Source organism: Chlorocebus sabaeus, chromosome 7 (assembly GCF_047675955.1).
Source record: "Chlorocebus sabaeus isolate Y175 chromosome 7, mChlSab1.0.hap1, whole genome shotgun sequence".
NCBI classification, from domain to species: domain Eukaryota; kingdom Metazoa; phylum Chordata; class Mammalia; order Primates; family Cercopithecidae; genus Chlorocebus; species Chlorocebus sabaeus.
The window spans coordinates 27,203,446-27,228,836 of record NC_132910.1 but is presented as its reverse complement, the minus strand read 5'-3'; the positions used below and the strand labels follow the sequence as shown (position 1 = coordinate 27,228,836).

The 25,391-nt window shown below is 42.8% G+C and overlaps 1 protein-coding gene across 1 annotated transcript in view; it reads left to right on the top strand.

The window, feature by feature from the left end:
- PPEF2 (protein phosphatase with EF-hand domain 2) overlaps positions 1 to 25,120 on the top strand; it is a 40,976-nt gene extending 15,856 nt beyond the window's left edge. Inside the window, exons 8-17 of the mRNA XM_007998923.3 lie at positions 1,106 to 1,272; positions 2,660 to 2,696; positions 2,787 to 2,936; positions 8,426 to 8,812; positions 11,447 to 11,632; positions 12,667 to 12,809; positions 17,603 to 17,709; positions 18,667 to 18,830; positions 20,478 to 20,565; positions 24,067 to 25,120. Of these exons, the coding sequence (XP_007997114.3) occupies positions 1,106 to 1,272; positions 2,660 to 2,696; positions 2,787 to 2,936; positions 8,426 to 8,812; positions 11,447 to 11,632; positions 12,667 to 12,809; positions 17,603 to 17,709; positions 18,667 to 18,830; positions 20,478 to 20,565; positions 24,067 to 24,320 (1,683 nt within the window). The 3' untranslated portion in view covers positions 24,321 to 25,120. The remainder of the gene's footprint in view (positions 1 to 1,105; positions 1,273 to 2,659; positions 2,697 to 2,786; positions 2,937 to 8,425; positions 8,813 to 11,446; positions 11,633 to 12,666; positions 12,810 to 17,602; positions 17,710 to 18,666; positions 18,831 to 20,477; positions 20,566 to 24,066) is intronic.
- Positions 25,121 to 25,391: the final 271 nt, after the last annotated feature.

The window sequence follows — 25,391 nt, the reverse complement described above, 5'->3', positions numbered from 1 at the left end:
CCCACAGATGGTAGCTTCGCCCCATTGGCTCCTGAGCCAAGCACATACACCAAATGCCTGAACCTGTGGGTTCCTACCGAGCAGGATTACCTTGGCAACAGCAGATCATCAGTAGGGTAAAACTAACTTGTCTCACGATGGCCACATTTTTTATACTTTTTATAGAGACAGGGTTTCACCATGTTGGCCAGGCTGGTCTCGAACCGCTGAGCTCAAGTGATCCACTCACCTCGGCCTCCCAAAAGTGTTGGTCTTACAGGCGTGAGCCACCGCGCCCAGCCTAAAATACTATTTTTAATAATATTTGCTACTCTGCTGCAGCAAATACATAATAGAAAAGTCAGCACTGCATTATATTCTAGTAAATTTTTGCAATCTGTTTAGCAAATATAAAATGTTCGATTAATAACTAGAAGGGGCCAGGTGCAGTGGCTCATGCCTGTAATCCCAGCACTTTGGGAGGCCAAAGTGGGAGGATCACTCGAGGCCAGGAGTTTGAGGTCAGCCTGGGCAACATAGTGAGGCCCTGTCTCTTAAAACATAAATAAATAAATAACTATTCAGCAACTGATTTTCTTTCTTCCACATAAAGAAAACTGATTATTATCAAAACAACCAAAAGCTATTTTCATATATATTTTAGTTATAATGTGTAGAACACATAACAAGGTAGATGAGTATAATTTTTTTTAATGGACTATTACTTTCTACACATACTACATTTCCCAAAGCATTTTCCAGTGCATTACCTTGTTTAATCCTGAGAAATCTATGGCAGGCATTATTATTTCTAGTTAAAAGATAGTGTGGCCAGAACTTAAAATTGGCCTTCGCATCACAAGTTTGGTGCCCTTTGCTCCACACCACACGGCAACACTCAGACTTTGTCTAAAGGAGCATCTCATAACCTTAGCCTCTGTGGAAAGGAAATATAAGATCAATAGAAGTTATTTCCACCATTTACTGATGTTTCATGCTTGAGGAGACCTAGAAAGCACAGAATTGGTGTTAGACATGATATGATTGTCAAATGCCTATTGGTTTTAACCTAATTTCCTATTTCCTTCCTCCCATTCATTCTTTGACTGGTCTCCTTGCTGAAAAGAATGGCCTCCCATCACCAGAACGGTCCTATGTGTTCAACGGTGACTTTGTGGATCGAGGCAAAGATTCAGTAGAGATCCTGATGATTCTTTTTGCCTTCATGCTGGTTTACCCCAAAGAGTTCCATCTTAACAGAGGAAACCATGAGGACCATATGGTGAACTTACGGTATAAGTCAAAACATGCTTGGGTAGTTGATGTTTGTTTGCTGTGATTGTAAAACGTTATTTCTCCAGAACTTCTTATTTGTTAAATGACTTTAAAACTAGTTTTCCATTTTTTAAAAAAAGCAGAATACACAATATATAACCTTAAAAAAAATTTTTTTTTCTTGGAGACAGAGTCTCCCTTGGTCACCCAGGTTAGAGTGCAGTCATGATCTCAGCTCACTGCAACCTCTGCCTCCTGGGTTCAAGTGATTCTCCTGCCTCAGCTTCCCAAGTAGCTGGGATTACAGGCGTGCACCACCATGCCCAGCTAATTTTTGTATTATTATTAGAGACAGGGTTTCACTATGTTGGCCAGGCTGGTCTCAAACTCCTGACCTCAAGTGATCTGCACCCCCTTAGCCTCCCAAAGTGCTGGGATTTACAGATGTGAGCCACCGCACACAGTCAGATGTTTTTTTGAGATGGAGTTTCACTCTTGTTGCCCAGGCTGTGCAATGGCGTGATCTTGGCTCACTGCAACCTCCACCTCCCAGTTTCAAGCGATTCTCCTGCCTCTGCCTCCCAAGTAGCTGGGATTACAGGCACCCGCCGCCATGCCCAACTAATTTTTTTTTTTTTTTTGTATTTTTAGTAGAGACGGGATTTCACCATGTTGGCCAGGCTGGTCTCGAACTCCTGACCTCAAGTGATACACCCGCCTCAGCCGCCCGAAGTGCTGTGATAACAGGCATGAGCCACCGCGTCCTGCCCAGAATTTTTTTTTTTTCAGACGGAGTCTTGCTGGGTCACCCAGCTGGAGTGCAGTGGTATGATCTCAGCTCACTGCAAGCTCCACCTCCTGGGTTCACAACATTCTTCTGCCTCAGCGCCCCAGTAGCTGGGACTACAGGCGCCTGCCACCACACCCGGCTAACTTTTTGTATTTGTAGGAGAGACGGGGTTTCACCGTGTTAGCCAGGATGGTCTCGATCTCCTGACTTCATGATCCACCCACCTCAGCCTCCAAAAGTGCTGGGACTACAGGCGTGAGCCACCGTTCCTGGCCCAGATTTTTTTTTTTTTTTAAATTTACACATTATTTTACTATTCCAATGAAACCATTGAATTTGTTTTTGCATACACATACTCTATCATATAAACAATAGAGATTCATGATAGTAAAGTAGGAAATACAGATAAGCAAAAGGAAGAAAATTAAAATATCACATAATTTATCTACCCAGGGATAATGATATAATTGTAAACATTTTGGTGATTATTCCTCAGTCCCCTTTCTATGTATTTAAGTACATATACCCAGAATACGCATTCTTCTGAAAATGTGATTATGCCCTGATTATTGTCACCTAATTTACTCTAATATCTATTTGTGCTTCTAAATCTAGATATGGCTTCACCAAGGAAGTGATGAACAAATACAAGGTGTGCTGCCTTTAAAGACAAAAGTTTCTCTTAGTTCAGATAAGTTGAGTGAATTATTTGATGACATTTTGTTCATATCATTTTTTCCAGATACATGGGAAGGAAATACTAAGAACCCTGCAAGATGTTTTCTGTTGGCTTCCACTGGCCACACTGATAGATGAGAAAGTTCTAATTCTTCATGGTGGGGTGTCAGACATAACTGATCTGGAGCTTTTGGACAAAATAGAGAGGAACAAGGTAGTGGTTAATGAAATAATACAAATTTCACTATAATGCCCAGTCTCATTGCCAACATAAATGTTGTCTCACATGCTGACTGCAGTCAACTCATTATGGCTAAGAGTGTGGAGGCTGTTAAGAGTATGGAGGCTGGGCACAGTGGCTCATACCTATAATCTCAGCACTTTAGAAGACAGGAAGATTGCTTGAGACCAGGAGTTTGAGATGAGTCTGGGCAACGTAGCAAAACCCTGTCTCTACAAAAATATTAAAAACTTAGCTGGGAGTGGTGGCATGGACCTGTAGTCTTAGCTACTTGGGAGGCTGCAGTGAGCTCTGATTGCCATTGCACTCCATCTTGCAGGGACACAGCGAGAACCTGTTTCTAAAAAAAAAAAAAAAAAAAAAAAAAAAGGTTGAGAATCTGCAGTTGGGCTAGGGGGCAAGTGTGCTGTAGTCACTTTGTCATGTCTACCATGTACATGCTAGTGGGGAGTAGCAACCAGTGCCGTGTTATCTGCCATTAGATCTAGATAATTCTAAACACTACTTCTCAATCATTGTCACCTAAAGAGCCTACGTTTCCCAAATAATTCATTTATCTTCAATTAAAGTCAAGAAATATGTATTTAGTGCCTACTGCTACATCCAGAGAGCGTGCTAATTGGCAGAAAAAAAGATGAAGATCAATTTCAGTTAAACTCAACAAGTATGTTTTGAGTGCTTACTATGTGCAAAGAAAGTGTTAGGGAGATAAAAAGATGAAACAGAGATGGTGCCTGCCCTAAAGGAACACACAATAACCAGAATGCGTTGGGGTTGGGGGTGGAAGAGTGTGAGACAGAATGTATGATTTACCAATAACAATAGATTTCTGTTTCCCATTTCATTTTGGAAATGAAAACCTAGAAAGCAAAGGTTCTATTTTCTTTCACTTAACTCTTAAACTTGACTCATCCCACACAGGAAATGCTGCTACAACATCCATGACAACATTTTCCTGGGAAGTTCCAAAGACAGGGAACTCATCACCACACAATCAGTCTACTTCAACTTTGGGCAATTCTAATGGATATGGATATGAAAGTCTATGTATATGAGACATATATGAAATGAAAGAATATGGCTTTAGAGTCAGACAGACCTGGGTTTGAATCCTGGAATAGGCAATTGTTGGCTGAAATGGTAGTTTGGTTCTATGAAGTTGTCCAGAGACCCAGGTTTCTTGTTACTCTGCCACCCTAATGTGTGGTTTCTAGACTTAGATACTATTTAGCAAGTAAGGATATGACTCCTTGTGGTTTGGCAACTAGAAACTTCTGTGTGTCCCTGTACACCCAAACTCAGTGTTTTCACTTACACATCTGTTTTATCTTTTTCTGTTTGTTTGTTTTTGAGACAGGGTCTCACTCTGTCACCCAGGCTGGAATGTAGTACCACGATCACAGCTCACTGCAGCCTTGACCTCCTGGGCTCAGGCAATTCTCCAATCTCAGCCTCCTGAGTAGCTGGGACTACAGTCACACACAATCATGCTTGGCTAATTTTTAAAAAATTATTTGTAGAGGGCTGGACGTGATGGTTCATGCCTGTAATTCCAGCACTCTGGGAATCAGAGGCGGGTGGATCACGAGGTAAGGAGTTTGAGACCAGTCTGACCAACATGGTGAAACCCTGTCTCTACTAAAAATACAAAAATTAGCCAGGCATGGTGGCGCACACCTGTAATCCCAGCTATCAGGAGGCTGAGGCGGGAGAATTGCTTGAACCCCGGAGGCAGAGGTTTTGGTGAGCTGAGATCGTGCCACTGCACTCTAGCTTGGGCAATAGAGCAAGACTCCGTCTCAAAAAAAAAAAAAAAAAAAATTATGCCGGGCACCATGGCTCATGCCTGTAATCCCAGCACTTTGGGAGGCCAAGGTGGGCAGATCACGAGGTCAGGAGATAAAGACAATCCTGGCCAACATGGTGAAACTCCATCTCTACTAAAAATCCAAGAAAATTAGCCGGGCATGGCAGCAGGCGCCTATAGTCCCAGTTATTCGGGAGGCTGAGGCAGGAGAATCGCTTGAACCCGGGAGGCGGAGACTGCAGTGAGCCAAGATCACGCCACTACACTCCAGCCTGGCAACAGAGCAAGACTCCATCTAAAAAAAAATTTATTTGTAGAGATGGGGTCTCACTATGTTTCCCAGGCTGGTCTTGAATTCCTGGGCTCAAGTAATCCTCCCACTTTGGCCTCCCAAAGTGTTGGGATTATAGGCATGAGTGGCCACACTTAGCCATCAGTTGTATCTTGATGTTTCTCACAAACTTTCAACTCAAACGTTCTGACCAGCTGCTTGTATGTCTGGAGGCAGAGACAGCAAGCCACAGTACAGCAAATTATCTCATGGGAAGAATCATGTTTAATTTTGTAAACAGAGAAGAAGCAACTCTGGGAAAGAATGCTAAAGAAAAGTTTATTTTCTGTGGCTTAGCAAAAAGCTAACTTCCCAGTGTTTGGTTTGCCAAGCTTTGGAGAGAGGGTGATGCAGCAAATGATACAGTCCAACGACTACTTGGGAGAGAAGTACAGAGAGATATGGGCTCCAGAGGCAGACTCTCTGGATTCAGTCCTGGAAGAGTCTTAGTATTTTGTGCCTCAGTTTTCTTATCTGTACTATAAAAGATGCTATCTTATAGGATTGGTATGAGGGTTAATCAACTAATTTACAGAAAGTGCCCAGAACAGCGCCTATTTGGGAAAGACTGAAAACATAATAATACTATTAATCTCCTTAAGTTAGGGATACTGCTTGAAGCAGATAATAAAATCCTTAAAATAAAATTACCTGGGCCAGGCACGGTGGTTCATACCTGTAATCCCAGCACTTTGGGAGGCCAAGGAGGGCAGATCACAAGGTCAAGAGATAGAGACCATCCTGGCCAACATGATGAAACCCCCGTCTCTATTAAAAATACAAAAATTAGCTGGGCTTGGTGACATGCGCCTATAGCCCCAGCTACTTGGGAGTCTGAGGCAGAAGAATCACTTGAACCTGGGAGGCAGAGGATGCAGCGAGCCGAGATCGTGCCACTGCACTCCAGCCTGGTGACAGAGTGACACTCTATCTACAAAAATAATAATAATAATAAAATACTTGAGAGTCGGAAGAGGTGGGACTGGCGGACTGGCCCTCACTGTGTGCCAACAAGGAGCGAGGAGGTGGTTATGAGTTGGTTTACATTTTGTGGATTTGCACTATGTCCAAGATTGGAGCTGCTTAGAAAGTGATTAACGCTTGTCCAATATCAGAGAATAGCTCTGTTCTATTCTCTTCACTCTGGACTGTCCTTCAAACATCAGTCAGCTCTGCTGCCCCTCTCTGGGTGTCCTTCTTTGTTCTTGCCCTAAGCCAGTCCACACTGGGACATGACTTTCTTGTATCACAGTCCATAGATCTATTTGCAGAAAATTCTTGTTCTTTGGTTACGAGCTCACACAGAGTTCCCTTTGTGAACAAGCCCTTTGTTGTAGATATCCCATGGAAGTCTTCCCCCTCGGGGTTCACCGTAGCACTCAGGAACGCTGAGTGTCCAGGAATGGCTGCTCTCCCTTTCTGCTCGCTGCTCCAATCTACTTTGTGGCCTGACCCCACTCTTTCCCGTGATCAGAATTCATGCCACTTATGTCCTCAACCCAGCCCCAGTGTCATGATGACCGCAAGTGAGAGGGACTATTCAATCCCCTGTGGCAAGGAGTGTCTTTCTGATTAGGTCCAGGCTGAAAAGAGGAGCTCCCTCCCCTCCCCTGTCCTTCCCCAACAGGTAAGGTAATGGGTACAAGAGCACTTCCTCTAAAGTACCATTAAGTGCTGCCTCGTCTGCAGCAAGAGTCAAGTTTTTCCTCTTCCTAATTCTCACCCATATACTTTGATTCTTTTTCTTTGTTTTAGCATCTGTGGAATGACAGGAAAGTCAATGAGGACTGGCCTGAGAGAGAGTTGCCCTTTCCTATCCTTGTCTAAAAAAAGTCACTGGTCTCCTAGACAGAAATGATGACCTAGGTTAGTGTTTCTCAAATTAAATGTGAAGGACCAGGTTTTATAAACTTCCAACTTGTTGCAGATCAGTACTTTTGTAAAATACAATAAATGTGAATTATTAGAAAAATGATGAAATAATATGTACAACAATTCCCCATGACATGTGGGTACCTACGTAACAAACCTTTGCATGTACCCCCAAACCTAAAATAAAAGTAAAAAAAAAAAAAGAAAAAGGAAATACAAATAAAAGACACAAGCCCGCTGATCATGTGCTTGACTGTCGTGACAATATCATATTGCTATAAATGTTTCTCAGACTTACTCTCAGTGCTGCACTTACCTTGTCCTCAGCCAGGAACAAACAGTGAACAGACCACTTGTCTGTGGGCACCGGTGTTTAGGACTCATCTGGGTGTCAAAGTGGTACTCTCAAAGGGCCTCCAGTTCCTGCCTTCCTTCCTTCCTTCCTTCCTTCCTTCCTTCCTTCCTTCCTTCCTTCTTTCCTTCTTTCCTGCCTGCCTGCCTGCCTGCCTTCCCTCCCTCCTTCTCTCCCTCCTTCCTTCTCTTCCTTCTTTTCTTTCTTCTTTCTTTTTTCCCTCCCTCCCTCCCTCCCTCTTTCTTTCTTTCTCTCTCTCTTTCTTTTTCTTTTTCTTTTTCTTTGAGATGGAGTTTCACTCTTGTTGCCCAGGCTGGAGTGCAATGGCACAATCTCAGCTCACTGTAACCTCCGCCTCCCAGGTTCAAGCAAGTCTCCTGCCTCAGACTCCCGAGTAGCTGGGATTACAGGCATGTGCCACCACATCCAGCTAATTTTGTATTTTTAGTAGAAATGGGGTTTCTCTGTGTTGGTCAGGCTGGTCTCGAACTCTCAACCTCAGGTGATCCACCTTCCTCAGCCTCCCAAAGTACTGGGATTACACGCCCAGCCTCTCTCTTTCTTTTCTTTCTTCCTTCCTTCCTTTCCTTTTTTTTTCTCTCTCTCTCTCTTTCCTTCCTTCCTTCCTTCCTTCCTTCCTTCCTTCCTTCCTTCCTTCCTTTCTTTCTTTCTCTCCTTCCCTCCCTCCTTCCCTTCCTCCCTCCCTCCCTCCCTCCCTTCCTTCCTTCCTTCCTTTTTCTTTCCTTCTCTTTCTTTCTTCTTTCTTTCCTCAGGGTCTCCCTCTGTTACCCAGGCTGGAGTGTAGTGTTTCAATCTCAGTTTACTGCAACCTTGACCTTCCTGACTCAAGTGATCCTCCTGCCTCAGCCTCACTAGTAGCTGGGACTACAGGCAGGTGCCGCCATGACCAGCTCATTTTTTTTGTATTTTTTATAGAGAAAGCGTCTTGCCATGTTGCTCAGGCTGGTCTTGAACTCCTGGGCTTGAGTGATCCGGCGGGCTCAGTCTCCCAAAGTTCTAGGATTACAGGAGTGAGCCACCACACCCGACTGGGCCTACAGTTTCATTCCAGCATCTGTATCTCTTTCTGGCATGTTTAGATAGTTTCCACCATGAGGTGCAAAACGAGACAAAAGAGTGAGAAGCAGATGGAGGAGAAGGGAAAAGCCAACCGGAAGAGCTCTGCACAGGAACCCATCCCATGGTTTCTCCCACAAAGCCGCTCTCTTCCCTCTTCACCCCTTCGGCTCAGCTCCTACAAGGCTCACAAAACCAGCAGGTCCTCCAGCATCCCCTGCAGCGGTTGCCTGGACGGGCGGGAGCTCTCCCGGCAGGTGCGGAGCTCGGTGGAACTGGAGCTGGAGCGGTGCCGGCAGCAAGCAGGCCTCCTGGTGACCGGCCAGAAAGAGGAGCCCTCCCGCTCTGCCTCAGAAGCAGACTCTGAAGCCGGAGAGTTGCAGAAGCCCACTCAGGAGGAGTGGAGGCAGGTGAGCGTGGCCAGGCGCTGCTTCCTAGCATGTGGCTGCCAACAGGTCAAACCCGTTCCTTCCATGGAAACTTAGGGTATGTTTTGAGGCCCCTCTTTCTGTCTCTCTCTGGAGCTACAATACCCCAGAAGGACACTAGTATTTGCCTAATGACTCATATGTTTTAGAGTTTTATAGAGGACGGGGACGTGTGGCTGTTAGGCTCTATTGCCTGATAATACTTCGGTTAGTGATTGAGCACCAGTAGGGTAAGAAGATAAGCTATGATTTGTTGGATGCTATTGTGTGTTATTTTTTTTTAATGTGTCAGCAATATAGCTGCCATAGTTCAAGGCCAAAAGGGCTAGGCAGCATCTTCTCTTCTCTGTTACCACGCAAGAGCTGTCCCCAGATCTCTAGAACTGTGTCACATGGCCACCCCTAGCTGCAGGGGAGACTTGGAGAGTAAGTAGTATGCAGTGAGGCACCCTGCCACCTCAAACCCAGAGTTCTGTCAGTATAGAAGAAGGAAGAATATAATGGATATTGAATAGGCGCTAACATTACTTGCCAAAATAGATGGCTCAGGCAGCCGACTTCACTGACAAAGACTATGGCAGAGAGAGCCATGAAAAGGTTGTTGTAGCCATCCAGGTGGGAGATGATTATGGTGAGCTTGTTTTTTTTTGTTTGTTTTGTTTTTTTAATTTGAGACAAAGTCACTGCAGTTGCTAAGACTGGAGTACAGTGGCGTAATCATGACTCACTGCAGCCTGTACTTCCTAGGCTCAGATGATCCTCCTACCTCAGCCTCCCCAATGGCTGGGACTACAGGTGTGCACCACCATGGCCGGCCAATTTTTGTATTTTTTGAAGATACAGCATTTCACCATGTTGCCCAGGCTGGTCTTGAACTCCTGAGGCTCAAGCAATCACGCACCTTGGCCTCCCAAAGTGCTGGGATTACAGACGTGAGCCACTGCACCCAGCCTGAGCCGCTGTGCCTGGCCTGCAGTACTGTTAACAGAATTACAGGAACTTGCTGGTATTCAACCATTTCTGACCCATAAGAATGGCAATCTCATATAGTTCACCCAATAAAGAAATGAATTCAGAATTATTTAAGAGCTAAAATTAGCAGAACTTGCTGATTGATTGGATGGAGGGTAGTGAGAAAGAGAAGTTGCAGCTGACTCTGAGTCTAGAAGCCTCAGAAAAAGAGATGGTGAATTTAGGTTATATTCTCTCAGAGTTATTGATCTGGGTTTCAACACCAATTTAGAATTGAAATTGTAAAGTGTAGGTCTTTCCTTTTGCAAACTGACTCAGTGATAATGTCTTGATATTTACAAATCAAATGAAGGTTTTCTTTTACAAAAGTACTTTTAGAAAGCATTAAATGTTGGCTGGGCGTGGTGGCTCATGCCTGTAATCCCAGCACTTTGGGAGGCTGAGACGGAAGGATCATCTGAGGTTAGGAGTTCTAGACCAGCCTCTGGTCAACAAGGTGAAATCCGGTCTCTACTAAAAATACAAAAATTAGCCGGGCATGGTGGCACACGCCTGTAATCCCAGCTACTCGGGAGACTGAGGCAGGTGAATCCCTTGAACCTGGGAGGCGGAGGTTGCAGTGAGCTGAGATTACACCACTGCACTCCAGCCTGGGCAACAGAGTGAGACCCTGCCTCCAAAAAAAAAAAAAAAAAAGAAAGAAAATATTAAATGTCACTAACCAAAATTATTCAGTTATTTCATCTGAGTAGTGTATGACTGGCAGTTACTGTCTTCCTGAGTATTAATAATGGGGAGAATCTGAAGTGTTAGAAAAATTGCTCAGCTCTTCTGCAATTACTTATTTGTTTGTTTGTTTGTTTGTTTGAGGTGGAGTCTCGCTCTGTCGCCCAGGCTGGAGTGCAGTGGTGCGATCTTGGCTCACTGCAACCTCCCTCTCCCGGGTTCAAGTGATTCTCCTGCCTCAGTCTCCCCAATAGTTGGGATTACAGGTGTTGCACTGCCATGCCTGGCCCATTTTTTTGTATTTTTAGTAAAGATGGGGTTTCACATGTTGGCCAAGATGATCTTGAACTCCTCACCTCAAATGATCCACCTACCTCAGCCTCCCAAAGTACTGGGATTACAGCCTGGCCTTCTCTGCAATTTGTAAAAAAGAAAAAAAATTCTTAAACTACTTTAAGAAATAAAATGTCAATTGCGCTTTCCCAGGACCACATCTGGGATCTTGTGAATATGCAAGAGACTCTCTTGCCAGTCCCAGGACTTGCGCCTTCTCTTTAGGGCAAATGTCCAGGAGTCTGGAGCACTGGCACTGACTGAAGACTACTGGCCATGATCAAAGCTTCTAGCAGGGCAACTTCATCTGTTTTACATATTGAACTTTCATACCAGATTTATTTTCAAGAAAGTGGGTATATACTTGTCAATGAATATGTATACATGCACACATTCATTTTGTGAGCAATAAGAAATTCTGGAACCTTAGAGGTCCAAAATATAAATGTATGTCAATTATTTCTTGCATGGACATTTATTCACTTATTTTTATTCCTCCTCCTCCTCCTCTTCTTTTCATTTGAATGCCTGTGGATGAATATGTATCTAGTTTTGGGGAAGGAAAACGTCTCTTGGTCTTCTCAGGTTGTAGATATCCTGTGGAGTGATCCCATGGCTCAAGAGGGCTGCAAGGCCAACACTATTCGAGGAGGAGGCTGTTATTTTGGGCCTGATGTGACACAACAGTTGCTACAAAAATACAACCTGCAATTCTTGATCCGTTCACACGAATGCAAACCTGAAGGCTATGAATTCTGTCACAACCGCAAGGTGGGTGCTCCCTCTGCAGCAGCACAGGCTTGTGTGTCACCAAAGTAGTCCAAAGGGCTCAGGCCTGGATGAGCAAAGGCTCTGAGTTTCTAACAACCTACAGACCTTGTATTTGTTACCCACTTGCTCAAAGCAACTAGGTCCTTTACAGTCGTTTATCCTTGACTCTTATAGCCTCTTTAATACCCAAAGTTTGATTGAGGCCACTGTCCACCAATAGCCTGAGTGACATGGTCCCATTTTATGAATGGAAATACAAGGCCTGTGTTTTCCCAGCCACATCTCTATTCTTCAGTTCATGTGGCTCACTGTCACATTTCTCAAAAAAGCCTACAGAGTAATTGGATTTCTGCACTGCTCCCCAGGCAGGGATTCAGGATCATTTGTCTTCTCAGGAGCACAATTAACATCCTGACTGATCTTTGGATATCTCCAAATCCTACAATATTTGTCTCTCCTAATACCACTAGGTTATACTGTACAAGTTTCTTTATTGCAGGACTTCTAAGAACCTCTAGTTTCCTACCACTGTAAATCTTCAGGAAGAGATACAGTATCTAGCATTTCCCAAGGTATTGACTGTGAAAACTTTTTTCATACAGCGTCTGAGGAGCCACAACTGTCGGTAGGAAACTTTGCTTTAAGGCGTCACATCAGCTCTCAGAACTGATTTTCCTGCTCATTGCAATGGCCATCCTGGTTTATTAGCCCCAGCTCGCCTCTAAGTTGAAGCAAATATGGTGTTTTCTATGACCCCTGCTATTTTCAGTTGGGATAAAAATGTGAAGAAGATACATTGTGAAACTGTCGGAATTCAAATTTCTATGACTTGGGTCACAACTCTTGCCCTATTAGCATTGATGACAAGGAAGGAAGGAAGGAAGGAAGGAAGGAAGGAAGGAAGGAAGGAAAGGTTTCTCAGATGAGCACTAGGAGAAACGGCAGCCTCTGCAGTTGAGTTGGGCCACATAGGATTGAGGGTAAGGGTTTCTTCAGTGAATGTGAATGCCTTTCTCTCTTCTGTTTTGATGTAGGTATTAACGATCTTTTCTGCCTCCAACTACTATGAAGTTGGCAGCAACAGAGGGGCCTATGTCAAACTGGGGCCAGCCCTGACCCCACATATCGTGCAGTATCAAGCTAACAAGGTGACCAACACACTCACCATGAGGCAAAGGCAAGACTTTTCAATGAGTGGTTTTCAGAAAAAAATTATAGTGTTTATAGAATCTTTGAATAAAGTGTCAAACGTTATATTTATCCAAATTCTACGTGAGAATTCAGAATTTGGCTATGTCACATGAAGTTCTATTAATGTGATAGACATTAGAGTAGAGGAGTCTCTTCCTTCTCCTCCACACACTCCTAATAGCTCTCTCTACTCATCATTAATGGGAGCAACAAATTTGTTTTCTGTAGAAATTGTTTTCAGTGGGGCACAGTGGCTTATGCCTGTAATCCCAGCACTCTGGGAGACTAAGGCAGGAAGATAGTTTGAGCCCAGGAATTCCAGACCAGCCTGGGCAACATGGGAAAACCCCATCTCTACAGTAAATACAAAAATTAGCCTGATGTGGTGGCGTGCTCTTGTAGTCCCAGCTACTTGGGGGACTGAGCGGGGAGGATGGCTTGAGCTTGGGAGGTGGAGTTTGCAGTGAGCCAAGATTGTGCCACTGCACTCCAGCCTGAGTGACACAGCAAAACTGTCTCAAAAAAACAAAAAAAAAAAAAAAAAGAAGAAATTATTCTCCATGGCTGCGTCTTGGGTAAAGTCTGCTTACTAAACCACTAAGTCTTTCTAAAGTTACTCTTCTATTTTCTCTCATCTTTAACGGGTTTGTGTTACCCCTACAAGCCACAGACAGAGGTTCTTTCACTGTCTGGAGATTTGGCAGGTGAAATTCAGTGCACATATTTGTTAATGAGGCCCCTTTCTTTCTGGAAGGAAGCATATAATGTTATTTGAATGGTAGCTTTTGGCCGGGCATGGAGGCTCACGTCTGTAATCCCAGCACTTTGGGAGGCCGAGCCGGGGGAGTCATTTGAGGTTAGGAGTTTGAGACCAGCCTGGCCAACATGATGAAACCCTGTCTCTACTAAAAATACAAAAAAATTAGCCAGGCGTGGTGGTACACACCTGTAATCCCAGCTACTCGGGAGGCTGAAGCAGGAGAATCGCTGGAACCCAGGAGGCAGAGGTTGCAGTGAGCCGAAATCACGCCACTGCACTCCAGCTTGGGTGACAGAGCGAGACTCCGCCTCAAAAATTAAATAAATAAATAAATAAATAAATAAATAAATAGTAGCTTCTGAGATGATTCTGAGTTCTTAGTTGAGAGATTACCACCACAAAATGTTATAAAGAATTTATATGTGTAGTCTCACAGTGAATTTATGCAACAGATATTGTTATTAATTTCAGTTTTGTAGAGGAGATTATTAAAGAACCAAGGTTAAATCAGCTGACCTGTGGCCACACAGCTAGTCCTTGAGTGAAGGTAGTCCTTGACCGAGGCAATTCTATTTCAGAACCCACACTTTTAATGTCTATGCAATATTGCCTCCCACAGCAAAGATGGCCTCAGAGTATATGAGATGCCAACAGATACAGTGTTAGTGCTACTAAACATGCTTCTTTAAATATTCAGCCTAACAGAGCTAGAAATTAAGATAGGCAAAGTTAGCATGAATCAGGTGGATAGAGAACATGTTAGTATTTAGCATTTACCCTCGTGTGAGTGCTATAAAAGTACATTATTTTAAATCATTCTCAAGTTATTAAATATAGGCCAGCCTCACTTAAAAAGAAGAATTATGTAAAAATAAAAACTCACCAAGTGAATGTCAGACCTACTGTGCAGCAAAATCATCTGTGGAGCTTTATAAAAAGTCAGCCATTTGAGCCTCACCCAGCCCTACCGAATTAGAATCTCCAGGGGTGAGCCCTGGTACCTGGAGCGCAGAACTGTGATCCCATAGGATGTAGGGGTTTTCTCTGCAAAAAGAGTCACTGTAGAGAATCCTAGAAATAGTGTGTTTCAATAAGATAGTCAAAAAGCATTCAGCTCTTTGAAACCTTCATTGATTGCATTAAATAAGTATAACATCATCTGATTTATCACTTATCCAGTGACTTCAACTGTAGGAGCACAGTGGAGAACTTAGAAAAAAGGAGGGAAATGTCACTGAGCAACCATAATTGATGATGTCTCAATGTCCATAAAGCCAAGAAAACATGCTTTTTTTTTTTTTTTTAATGAGACAGGGTCTCGGTCTGTCACCTAGGCTGGAGTACAGTGGCATGATGACAGGTCACTGCAGCCTCGACCTGCTGGGCTTAAGAGATCCTCCCACCCCAGCTACCTGACACCTGGGACTACAGGCATGCGCCACCACACCCAGCTAATTTTTAAAATTTTTTGTAGAGACAGAGTCTCACTATTCTGCCCAGGCTGGTCTCAAACTCCTGAGCTCAAGTGATCCTCCTGCCTTGGCCTCCCAAATGCTAGGATTACAGGTGTGAACCACCATGCCTGGCCTGATAACATGCTCTTCTTAGAGGAATTCTCAGTCAGAATTCATTTACTTTTTGTTTCAATCCACTTCTCACAATAATAGCAGAGCCAGCTTGGAGCCATCACAGCCAGTTGGATATCTGGCCTCACTCCTTGGTAGCTATGTGACCTCGACCTAATTACTATCTCTGGCTGTAATGGGCATAATGGACTTAATGTTATCGTTCCTTCTTCAATGAGTGTTGAGGGATGAATGAGATAATCCGTGTAGAGCTCTGCATTTAGTAAGTGTTTACTAAGTGTTGCTTGACGTACGGACAGGAAAGCCTTCTACATCCAGATAGCTTTCAAGAGCATTGCCCTACTCCATCCCTACATAACTCTCCATGACTACAGATTACCAGGAGCAGCTTAAATGCTTTGTCTAACTAGTGGTTCTTAAACTTTTTAGGAGTCCCATGCTTCTGTTAGCCTCTGATAAAACAACAAGCTGTCTACAAAATATCACATATGCTTACATACCTGTGAAATTTGGGGTGACTTTTAGGTGGTTCACACTTTCTTTTCCTTTTGTAGAGACAGGGCCTTGCTCTGTCACCAAGGCCAGAGTATAGTAGCGTGATCATAACCTCAAATTCCTGGGCTCAAGCAATCCTCCTGCCATAGTCTCCCAAGTAACTGAGATTACAGGCATGCACCACCACGCCTGGCTAATTTTAAAGTATTTTTTGGTAAAGAAACCCAGCCTAGCTGTGTTGCCCAGGGTGGTCTTGAGTTTCTGGCCTCAAGTGATCCTCCCACTTCAGCCTCCCAAAGTGCTGGGATTATAAGCATGAGCCACCATGCCTAACTGGTTCACACCTTTTTTTTTTTTTTTTGAGACAGGGTCTCACTCTGGTTGTTCAGGCTGGAGTGCAGTGGCACGATCTTGGCTCACTGCAGTCTCGACCACCCAGGCTCAGGTGATTTTCCCACCTCAGCCTCCCAAATAGCTGGGACTATAGGCATGTGCCACCATGCCAGGCTAGGTTCACACTTTTTTTTTTTTTTGAGACGGAGTTTCACTCTTGTTGCCCAGGCTGGAGTGCAATGGCACGATCTCGGCTCACTGCAACCTCTGCCTCCCAGGTTCAAGCAATTCTCCTGCTTCAGCCTCCCTAGTAACTGGGATTATAGGCATGTGCCACCACGCCCAGCTAATTTTGTATTTTTAGTAGAGACGGGGTTTCTCCATGTTGGTCAGGCTGGTCTCAAACTCCCGACCTCAGGTGATCCACCGGCCTCGGCCTCCCAAAGTGCTGGGATTACAGGCGTGAGCCACCGCGCCCAGCCGGTTCACATTCTTTTAAGGGTCTATGTAGCCCACTTAAAGACTGTCATGTTAAATGCCTTCAACTACAGTAAGATTTTCATCAAACATGATTTAATTTTTTTTAACTTTTAACACTGGAAAAGATAGGTTATCTGGTCATTATTTATAGAATGATTGCTTCCTCAATAAAATATTATAAGTAACATACGCTTACCTTTTATCTCTTTTTATATTCTTTTTTTTTTTTTTTTTTTTTTTGAGACAGGGTCTCACTTTGTCACCCAGACTGCAGTGCAGTGATGTGATCTTGGCTCACTGCAGCCTCTACCTCCTGGGCTCAAGTGATCCTCCCACCTCAGCCCCACAAGTATCTGGGACTACAGGGATGCGCCACCATGCCTGGCTATTTTTTTTTCGTATTTTGAGTAGAGAGGGGTTTTGCCAGGTTACCAAGGCTGGTCTTGAACTCCTGGGCTCAAGGAATCCACCCACCTTGGCCTCCCACAGTGCTGGGATTACAGACATGAGCCACCACACCAAACCTCTTTTTATATTCTTGTTCATTCAACTACAGATATTTATTGAGCACTTGCTTTAGGCCAAGTACTGTGCCCAGCATTGTTCTATTGACCCAATAAGAATGAAAAAACTAAACTAGTGTTATTTTGTTATTCATAAATTTTGCGTTCTGTTTCACATGATAATAAATTACAAGGAATGCACAATAATTGTGATAACAGATACTATTTGGTGAGTACTTTCTATGTGCCAGGCTTTCTTCTAAGTGCTGTACATGAAATCTTGTAATCTTCACAATAATCCTGTGTGGTAGAGATAGGTACCGTTTTAATCACTGTTTTACAGGTGGGGAAATTGAAGCACAGGATGATGAGATAACTTTACCACAGAGGTGATCTTTCTCCAGAACTTCTCTAACAACTGTCCCATACCAGGAAGGACAGCGGCATTCCCCATGCTCATCCTGTTTGTGTACAACAGGGAAGAGTAAAGGAGCTCTCCCTCAAAAACTGAGCTCTTGGGAGACTGATAAGTTAAGAAAGAGAGAGTAGAACTACAGTAAAATCTCCAAGTATTTCTTCTATACCAGTGTGTTAAAATATTGCTTTTTATCTCCTGTCCCAGGATTAGCAGAGTGGAGGAGTCAGCTCTGAGAGCTCTGAGGGAGAAGCTATTTGCTCATTCTTCAGATCTTCTCAGTGAATTTAAGAAGCATGATGCAGATAAAGTCGGTAAGAATGATCAAGTTAAAGATTCACAGAGGAGGGAAGCTAGCCAGAAAATCTCTGTCTTACACTAGTTAGCAAGTAAATATTTGTTGCTTTAATGAGTGACCCAAAGTCCCCTTTGGCTATATCCTCCATTTTACTCAACTTAATGTCTCATTTATTCTAACTAAATTTTAAAATTCTAAACTTTTAACAAAATATGAACTTGGCCAAATAGAGAGGGTGAAAAGAAATAGAGTCAGCGAAGGGTAACATGGCCAGAACCAAGCAAAGAACAAGTGGGAGAAGTTATAAGAGTATAAGACTGGCAAAAGACCAATGGCTTGACTTGTTGAAGTTGAGTGTGTGCTTACCTATTTCGTGATTTATTAGACAAGCTAAAAATGTTGTCTGTTCAACTAATGGAATTTCTAATGGACATTGACTAAATATATCCCTATTTAAAAACAGCAGTAACATTTAAGAATTCATAGTAATATCTTTTCATATACACACACTGTAGCCTTCCAAGAGTTTCAGTGAATGATATATTCTAAGGAATTTAGGTGGTTTAATTTTTTTTAATAACCAATGCTGTAGATATATGTTTTATGATATTTTTACGAGACTCTTATGTGGCTTGCAGAAGTATTTCCAGATTCAGTAAACAAAAATGTAAAATGCCTAATTAAGTTTGAATTACAGACAAACAGATAGACAACAAATAATTTTTATGCAATATTTGGCACTTTTATGTACTTTATGGTCTGTCTTCAATAAAATTTAACTGGACGTCTTGTGTTTTATCTGGCAAGCTTAGCTTCCAACCGACTTTGCCACTACCAACAAAAATAGTGACAGTGCCCATTATTTCTATTACCTGCAGATAGTAAGACAGCTGTCAGGATAAAAATATACACACCATTGGGCAGGAAACTAGACTTCTAGGTGACAAGTCAACAAGTTCGCTCTCACCTGTAGGTTTGATCACCTTGAGTGACTGGGCAGCAGCAGTGGAGTCTGTGTTGCATTTAGGACTGCCATGGCGGATGCTGAGGTCACAGCTGGTGAACAGCTCAGCAGACAACATGCTGGAGTACAAGTCTTGGCTGAAGAACTTGGCCAAGGAACAATTGAGCCACGAGGTAACAGTGTGGTAATGGTGAATGAGAGCACCTGTGGACTATGATACTCCTTAGAGAGAACTTGAGTCAGAAACAACCAATTAGTAATAACCCAAAAAGCTGGATGGGTGAGAAAGGGGAATAACTATTTCTTGAGTTTCTATGTGTCAGGCTTTGTGTTAAGTGGTTTTCATACATTGCCTCAGTTAATCCTCAAAACCACTCCAAGAGATACATATTATCAGCACCATGACTGCCCACAGCGTTAGCAACTTGCCTGAGGTCACAGAACGACTGAGTTGGGACTCAGGCCAAGGTCTGTCTTACCTCAAGGCCCATTTTCTTTCCTCAACACCATGGTGCTTACCCTACTTAAAAAAGTATTTATTCAATAACTACTTATAGAATATGTAATGTATGTGCAACCTTGGGCTAGGTACTTCTTTTAACAATGTTATTGCAATATAATTCACATACCATGCAATTCATCCATTTAAAGTGTACAATTCGGCTGGGTGTGGTGGCTCACTCCTGTAATCCTAGCAGTTTGGGAGGCTGAGGAGGGTGGATCACTTGAGGCCAGGAGTTCGAGACCAACCTGGCCAACACGGTGAAACCCCATCTCTTCTTAAAATACAAAAATTAGCCAGGTGTGGTGGCATATGCCTGTAGACCCAGCTATTGGGAGGTGAGGTGGGAGGATCGCTTGAACTCAAGAGGCAGAGGTTGCAGTGAGCCAAGACCATGCCACTGCACTCCAGCCTGGGCAATGCAGCGAGACTCTGTTTAAAAAAACAAATCTGAAAAACTCCAAAGTCCAAAACTTTTTAAGTGCCAACATGATGCCACAAGTGAAAAATTCCACATGTGACACCTTTGCTTTCTGATGGTTCAATGTATGCAAACTTTGTTTCATGCACACAATTATTAAAAATATTTTATAAAATTACCTTCAGGTGGCCAGGCACGATGGCTCATGCCTGTAATACCAGCACTTTGTGAGGCCAAGGTAGGCAGATCACCTGAGGTCAGGAGTTCGAGACAGCCTGACCAACGTGGAGAAATCCCGTCTCTACTAAAAATACAAATATTAGCTGGGCGTGGTGGTGCATGTCTCTAATCCCAGCTACTCAGGAGGCTGAGGCAGGAGAATTGCTTGGACCCAGGAGGCGGAGGTTGCAGTGAGCTGAGATCAGGCCACTGCATTCCAGCCTGGACAACAAGAGCAAAACTCTGTCTCAAAGCAAACAAACAAAAATTACATTCAGGCTAGATGTATAAGGTGTATATGAAACAAAAATTAATTTTGTGTTTAAACTTGGGTCCCATACCCAAGATATCTCATTATATACAGGTAAATATTACAATGTCCGAAAAAATCCAAAATTCAAAACATTTCTGGTCCCAAGCGTTTTAGACAAGGCATACAAAACCTGTGTGTGCAACCATCACCACAGTCAATTTTGGAAGATTTTCATCATGGGTGAGGTGCTTCTTAAACCACTAGATTATTTGGTGGGCTTAACTGGGTAGAGGGAATGGAGGGATGGCAAAATATTTTCAGATTTTTTCAAGAATGTGTGATTGTCAGGGTTGATTGTGTGTTAATTATATATTGGAACAAGCCTAAACATATGACAAAGAAGGAAAATGAATTTTTTCTTGCAGAACATACAATCAAGTTTGCTGGAAACACTGTATCGAAACCGATCCAACCTGGAGACCATTTTTAGGATCATAGACAGTGATCATTCAGGTAAAGGCACTCATTATTCTATCACTTTTGATGCACTGCAAGTATTTTACCTCGAACCCTTAATGTCCTTCCTGATTCATCGCCACTCAGGCATTTGGAGAGCAAGGTAAGAAGATTAGTGCTTATAAATGGCAGAAACTAGGAAAGTACTTGAGTAGTGTAAGCAGCCCATAGAGAAAGAGGTGGGGCAGAGAAGAATGAAGACAAACTGAATGAGAGCTTCTTATAGGAAGAATAATTATTAGAAGATGTGATATCCTTTGGGCATGGTGGCTCCTGCCTGTAATCCCAGCACTTTGGGAGGCCGAGGTGGGTGAATCACCTGAAGTGAGGAGTTCGAGACCAGCCTGGCCAACACGGCGAAACCCAGTCTCTACTAAAAATACAAAAATTAGGCGGGTGTGGTGGCGCATGTCCGTAATCCCAGGTACTTGGGAGGCTGAGGCAGGAGAATCGCTTGTACCCGGGAGGTGGGGGTTGCAGTGAGCCAAGGTTGTGCCACTGGACTCCAGCCTCGGTGACAGAGTTGAGACTCTGTCATAAAAAAAAAAAAAAAAAGCAGGCCGGGCACGGTGGCTCAAGCCTGTAATCCCAGCACTTTGGGAGGCCGAGACGGGCGGATCACGAGGTCAGGAGATCGAGACCATCCTGGCTAACACGGTGAAACCCCGTCTCTACTAAAAAAATACAAAAATTAGCCGGGCGCGGTGGCGGGCGCCTGTAGTCCCAGCTACTCAGGAGGCTGAGGCAGGAAAATGGCGTGAACCCGGGAGGCAGAGCTTGCAGTGAGCTGAGATCCGGCCACTGCACTCCAGCCTGGGGGACAGAGCGAGACTCCGTCTCAAAAAAAAAAAAAAAAAAAAAAAAGCAAAAGAAAGATATGATATCCTTTACAGTACCATCGAAGATAGCCACAAAGTAATGAAAAGTGCTTAGAATAGAAAGGTGTTTGCAACCTCACTCCCAAAACTTTTTTTTAACTTTAAATTTTGAAATAATTATAGATTCACAGGAAGTTACTAAAAAAATGTATGGTGAGGTCCTGTACATCCTCATCCTGTTCCCCCACATCCTGTTCCCCCAATGGTCCAAAGGCTTTTTTCAATGTTGTTATTGGTTTCTTTTGAGGCATAATTCACAAACCACATAATTCACCTGTGTAAAGTACTCAATTTAGTGGTTCTTGGTAAAGTCACAAGATTGTATAACCATCACCACTATCTAATTTTAGAACTTTTTTTTTTTTTTGAGACAGAGTCTCCCTCTGTCACCCAGGCTGGAGTGCAGTGGCACAGTCTTGGATCACTGCAATCTCCAACTCCTGGGTTCGGGTGATTCTCCTGCCCCAGCCTCCCAAGTAGCTAGGATTACAGGCATGTGCCACTACACTCGGCTATTTTTTTTTTTTTTTTTTTTTTTGTATATTTTTAGTACAGACAGGATTTCACCATGTTAGCCAGGATGGTCTGTATCTCCTGACCTCGTGATCTGCCTGCCTAGATCTCCCATAGTGCTGGGATTACAGGCGTGAGCCACTGCGCATGGCCTAGAACACTTTAATCACCCCAGAAAGAAATCTCATACCTACTAGCAATTACTCCTCATTCCCTATCCCTCCTCCACGAGTCCCTGGCAACCACTAATCTACTTTCCGTCTCTATGGATTTGCCTATTCTGGACATTTGATATAAACAGAATCATGCAAAATATGGCCTCTGGTGTCTGGATTCTGTCACCTAGCCTGTGTTCAAGATTCATCCATGTTGCAGCAGTATCAGTTTTTCGTTCCTTTCTAATGACTGAATAATATTCCATTGTGTGGACAGAACTTTTATTTATCCAGTCATTAGTTGATAGACTTTGGATTGTTTCTACTTTTGGCTACTATGAACGATGCTGCTATGAACATTCATGTGTGACTTTTTGTGTCAATATATGTTTTCAGTTTTCTTGGGTATATACCTAGGAGTGTACTTGCTTGGTCATATGGTGATTCTATGTTTAACATTTAATCATATGGTGATTCTATGTTTAACTAAATGAGGAATTACCAAACCATTTCTCACAGTAGCTGTACCTGTGCCACCAACAACGTATAAGGGTTCCAGTTTCTCTGCATCCTCACCAACGCTTGTTATTTTCCATTTTTGTTTTTTGTGGGTTTTTTTTTTTTTTAGTTTTTATTATACCTGTTCTGTTGTAGTTTTGACTTTCATTTCCTTAATAACTAATGATGTTGAACATTTTCATGTGCTTACTGGCCATTTGTATATCTCTTTCGGAGATATGTCTATTCAAATCCTTCGTCCATTTTTAAATTGAGCTATTTGTCTTTTTATTTGAGTTGTAAGAGTTATTCATATATTCTGGGTACTAGGACATTATCAGACATATGCTTTGCAAATTATTTTTTCTGATTTTGTGGATTGTCTTTTCACTTTCTTGGTAGCGTCCTTTGATGCCCGAAAGTTTTTTTTTTTTTTTTTTTTTTTTTTTTTTGAGACGGACTCTCACTCTGTCACCTAGGCTGGAGTACAATGGTACAATCTTGGCTCACTGCCACCTCCGCCTCCTGGGTTAAAGTGATTCTTCTGCCTCAGCCTCCTGAGTAGCTGGGACTACAGGCACGTGCCACCATGCCCGGCTAATTTTTGTATTTTTAGTAGAGACAGGGTTTCACCATGTTGGCCAGGCTGGTCTTGAACTCCTGACTTCGTGATCTGCCTGCCTCAGCCTCCCAAAGTGCTGGGATTACAGGCGTGAGCCACCGCACCCAGCCTGATACCCAAAAGTTTTTAATTTTGAAAAAGTACAATTTACTTTTTCTTTTGTTGTTTATGCTTTTGGTGTTATAGCTTTTTTAGCTATAAAACTGTTGCATAACCTAAGGTCACAAAGATTTACACTTATGTTTGCTTCCAAGAGTTTTAGAGTTTTAGCTCTTACATTTAGGTCTTTGATCCATATCGAGTTAGTTTTTTTATATAGTGTTAGGTAGGTGTCTAGCTTTACTCTCTTTGCATGTCCATATCTGGTTGTCCCACATCATTGTTGAAAAAAACTATTCTTTACCCATTAAATGATCTTGGGACCCTTGTAGAAAATCAATTGACTATAGATATATGGGGTCCAAAGGATTTTAATGGCCAGAATAAATTAGTATATGTTTGAGAAGATTAAATGCAGGGTTTCTCAATAGTGGTACTGTTGACATTTATTAGAGGTCAGTAGCACCTCACCTCCATCTTAGTCATAACAAACAATAATGTGTCCAGACATTGCCAAATGTCCCCTGGAGGGAGGGGAGCAAAATTGCTCCCAGCTGAAAATCTTTGGTGAGCCAATGGTTTGTGTGATCCTCTTGGAAGTTTAAATTAGATACTAGGCTTTGGGTGTCTCTCTGTTAAGCAGGAGGGAACAGGTGCCCTTGTAAGAATGTCAGAGAAAATGAACATTAAACACTAGACTAACACACTGAAGTGATTTCCTCCCTCTGATAAGGGTTCATCTCACTGGACGAGTTCAGGCAGACCTGGAAGCTGTTAAGCTCCCACATGAATATCGACATTACAGATGACTGCATCTGTGACCTTGCCCGGAGTATTGATTTCAACAAAGATGGCCACATCGATATTAATGAGTTCCTGGAGGCCTTCCGCCTTGTGGAGAAATCCTGCCTGGAGGGTGATACCTCAGAATGCCCACAAGCTACAAATGCTAAAGACAGTGGCTGCAACAGTCCAGGTGCATGCTAAGAACAGCCTGGTCTTCATCACCCAAAGTGCCTGATAGGCAATGCTCAGCTCCTTGCTAGACTATCTCCCTTATTCTCCATGTGAAACTTTATGCTGAAAATTTACCTATCTATACGCATCGGAATCACCTGTGTATTTCAGTGTGGAGGGGTGGGTTGGGGTGTTGTGTATGTATGTGTTTTAAGTATATGAGTGCCCCAACCCCATCTCACAATCTTCACAAAGTAGAACTTAGTGTTTTTAAATTCTAAATTCTAAAGTCTACTTCAATTAAGAACCACTGACAATTTAACTCCCTCATTGTTTTTATTTTATATATATATATTTTTTTGAGATGGAGTTTCTCTCTTGTTGCCTGGTCTGGAGTGCATTGGCGTGATCTCAGCTTACCGCAAACTCTGCCTCCCAGGCGATTCTCCTGCCTCAGCCTCCTGAGTAGCTGGGATTACAGGCATGTGCCACCACACCAGGCTAATTTTGTATTTTTAGTAGAGATGGGGTTTCTCCATGTTGGTCAGGCTGGTCTTGAACTTCTGACCTCAGGTGATCCGCCCTCCTCAGTCTCCCAAAGTGCTGGGATTATAAGCATGAGCCACTGCGCCCAGCCTATTTTATACTTTTTAGTTATTGTCTTAAAAATGTCATATTGGTAAAGGAAAGTTATTTAAAAATTGTAATTTCATGAACCAAGCATATGGATTTTCTTCATTATTTACTTTTTCTTACTTGTTACTGTAGAGTTTATATAATTTTATGTTCTGCTTTTAAAAAAAATAAGTGCATATCTGATTGTAAACCCTCTCCCATGTGTTTCCCTTGTGATTCTGTATTCTTCATGATTATTAGTTTAATGCTTGCATAATTTTCTTTGAAGTGGACATGCTATAATCTATGCAGCCATGCTCCGATTGTTAAACATGTATATTATTTCCACTTCTTCGTTATTAAAAATAACACTAGGGAGAGCATTAGAACAAATACTTAATGAATGCAGGGCTTAAAACCTAGATGATGGGTTGATAGGTGCAGTAAACCACCATGGCACATGTATAACTATGTAAAACAAACCTG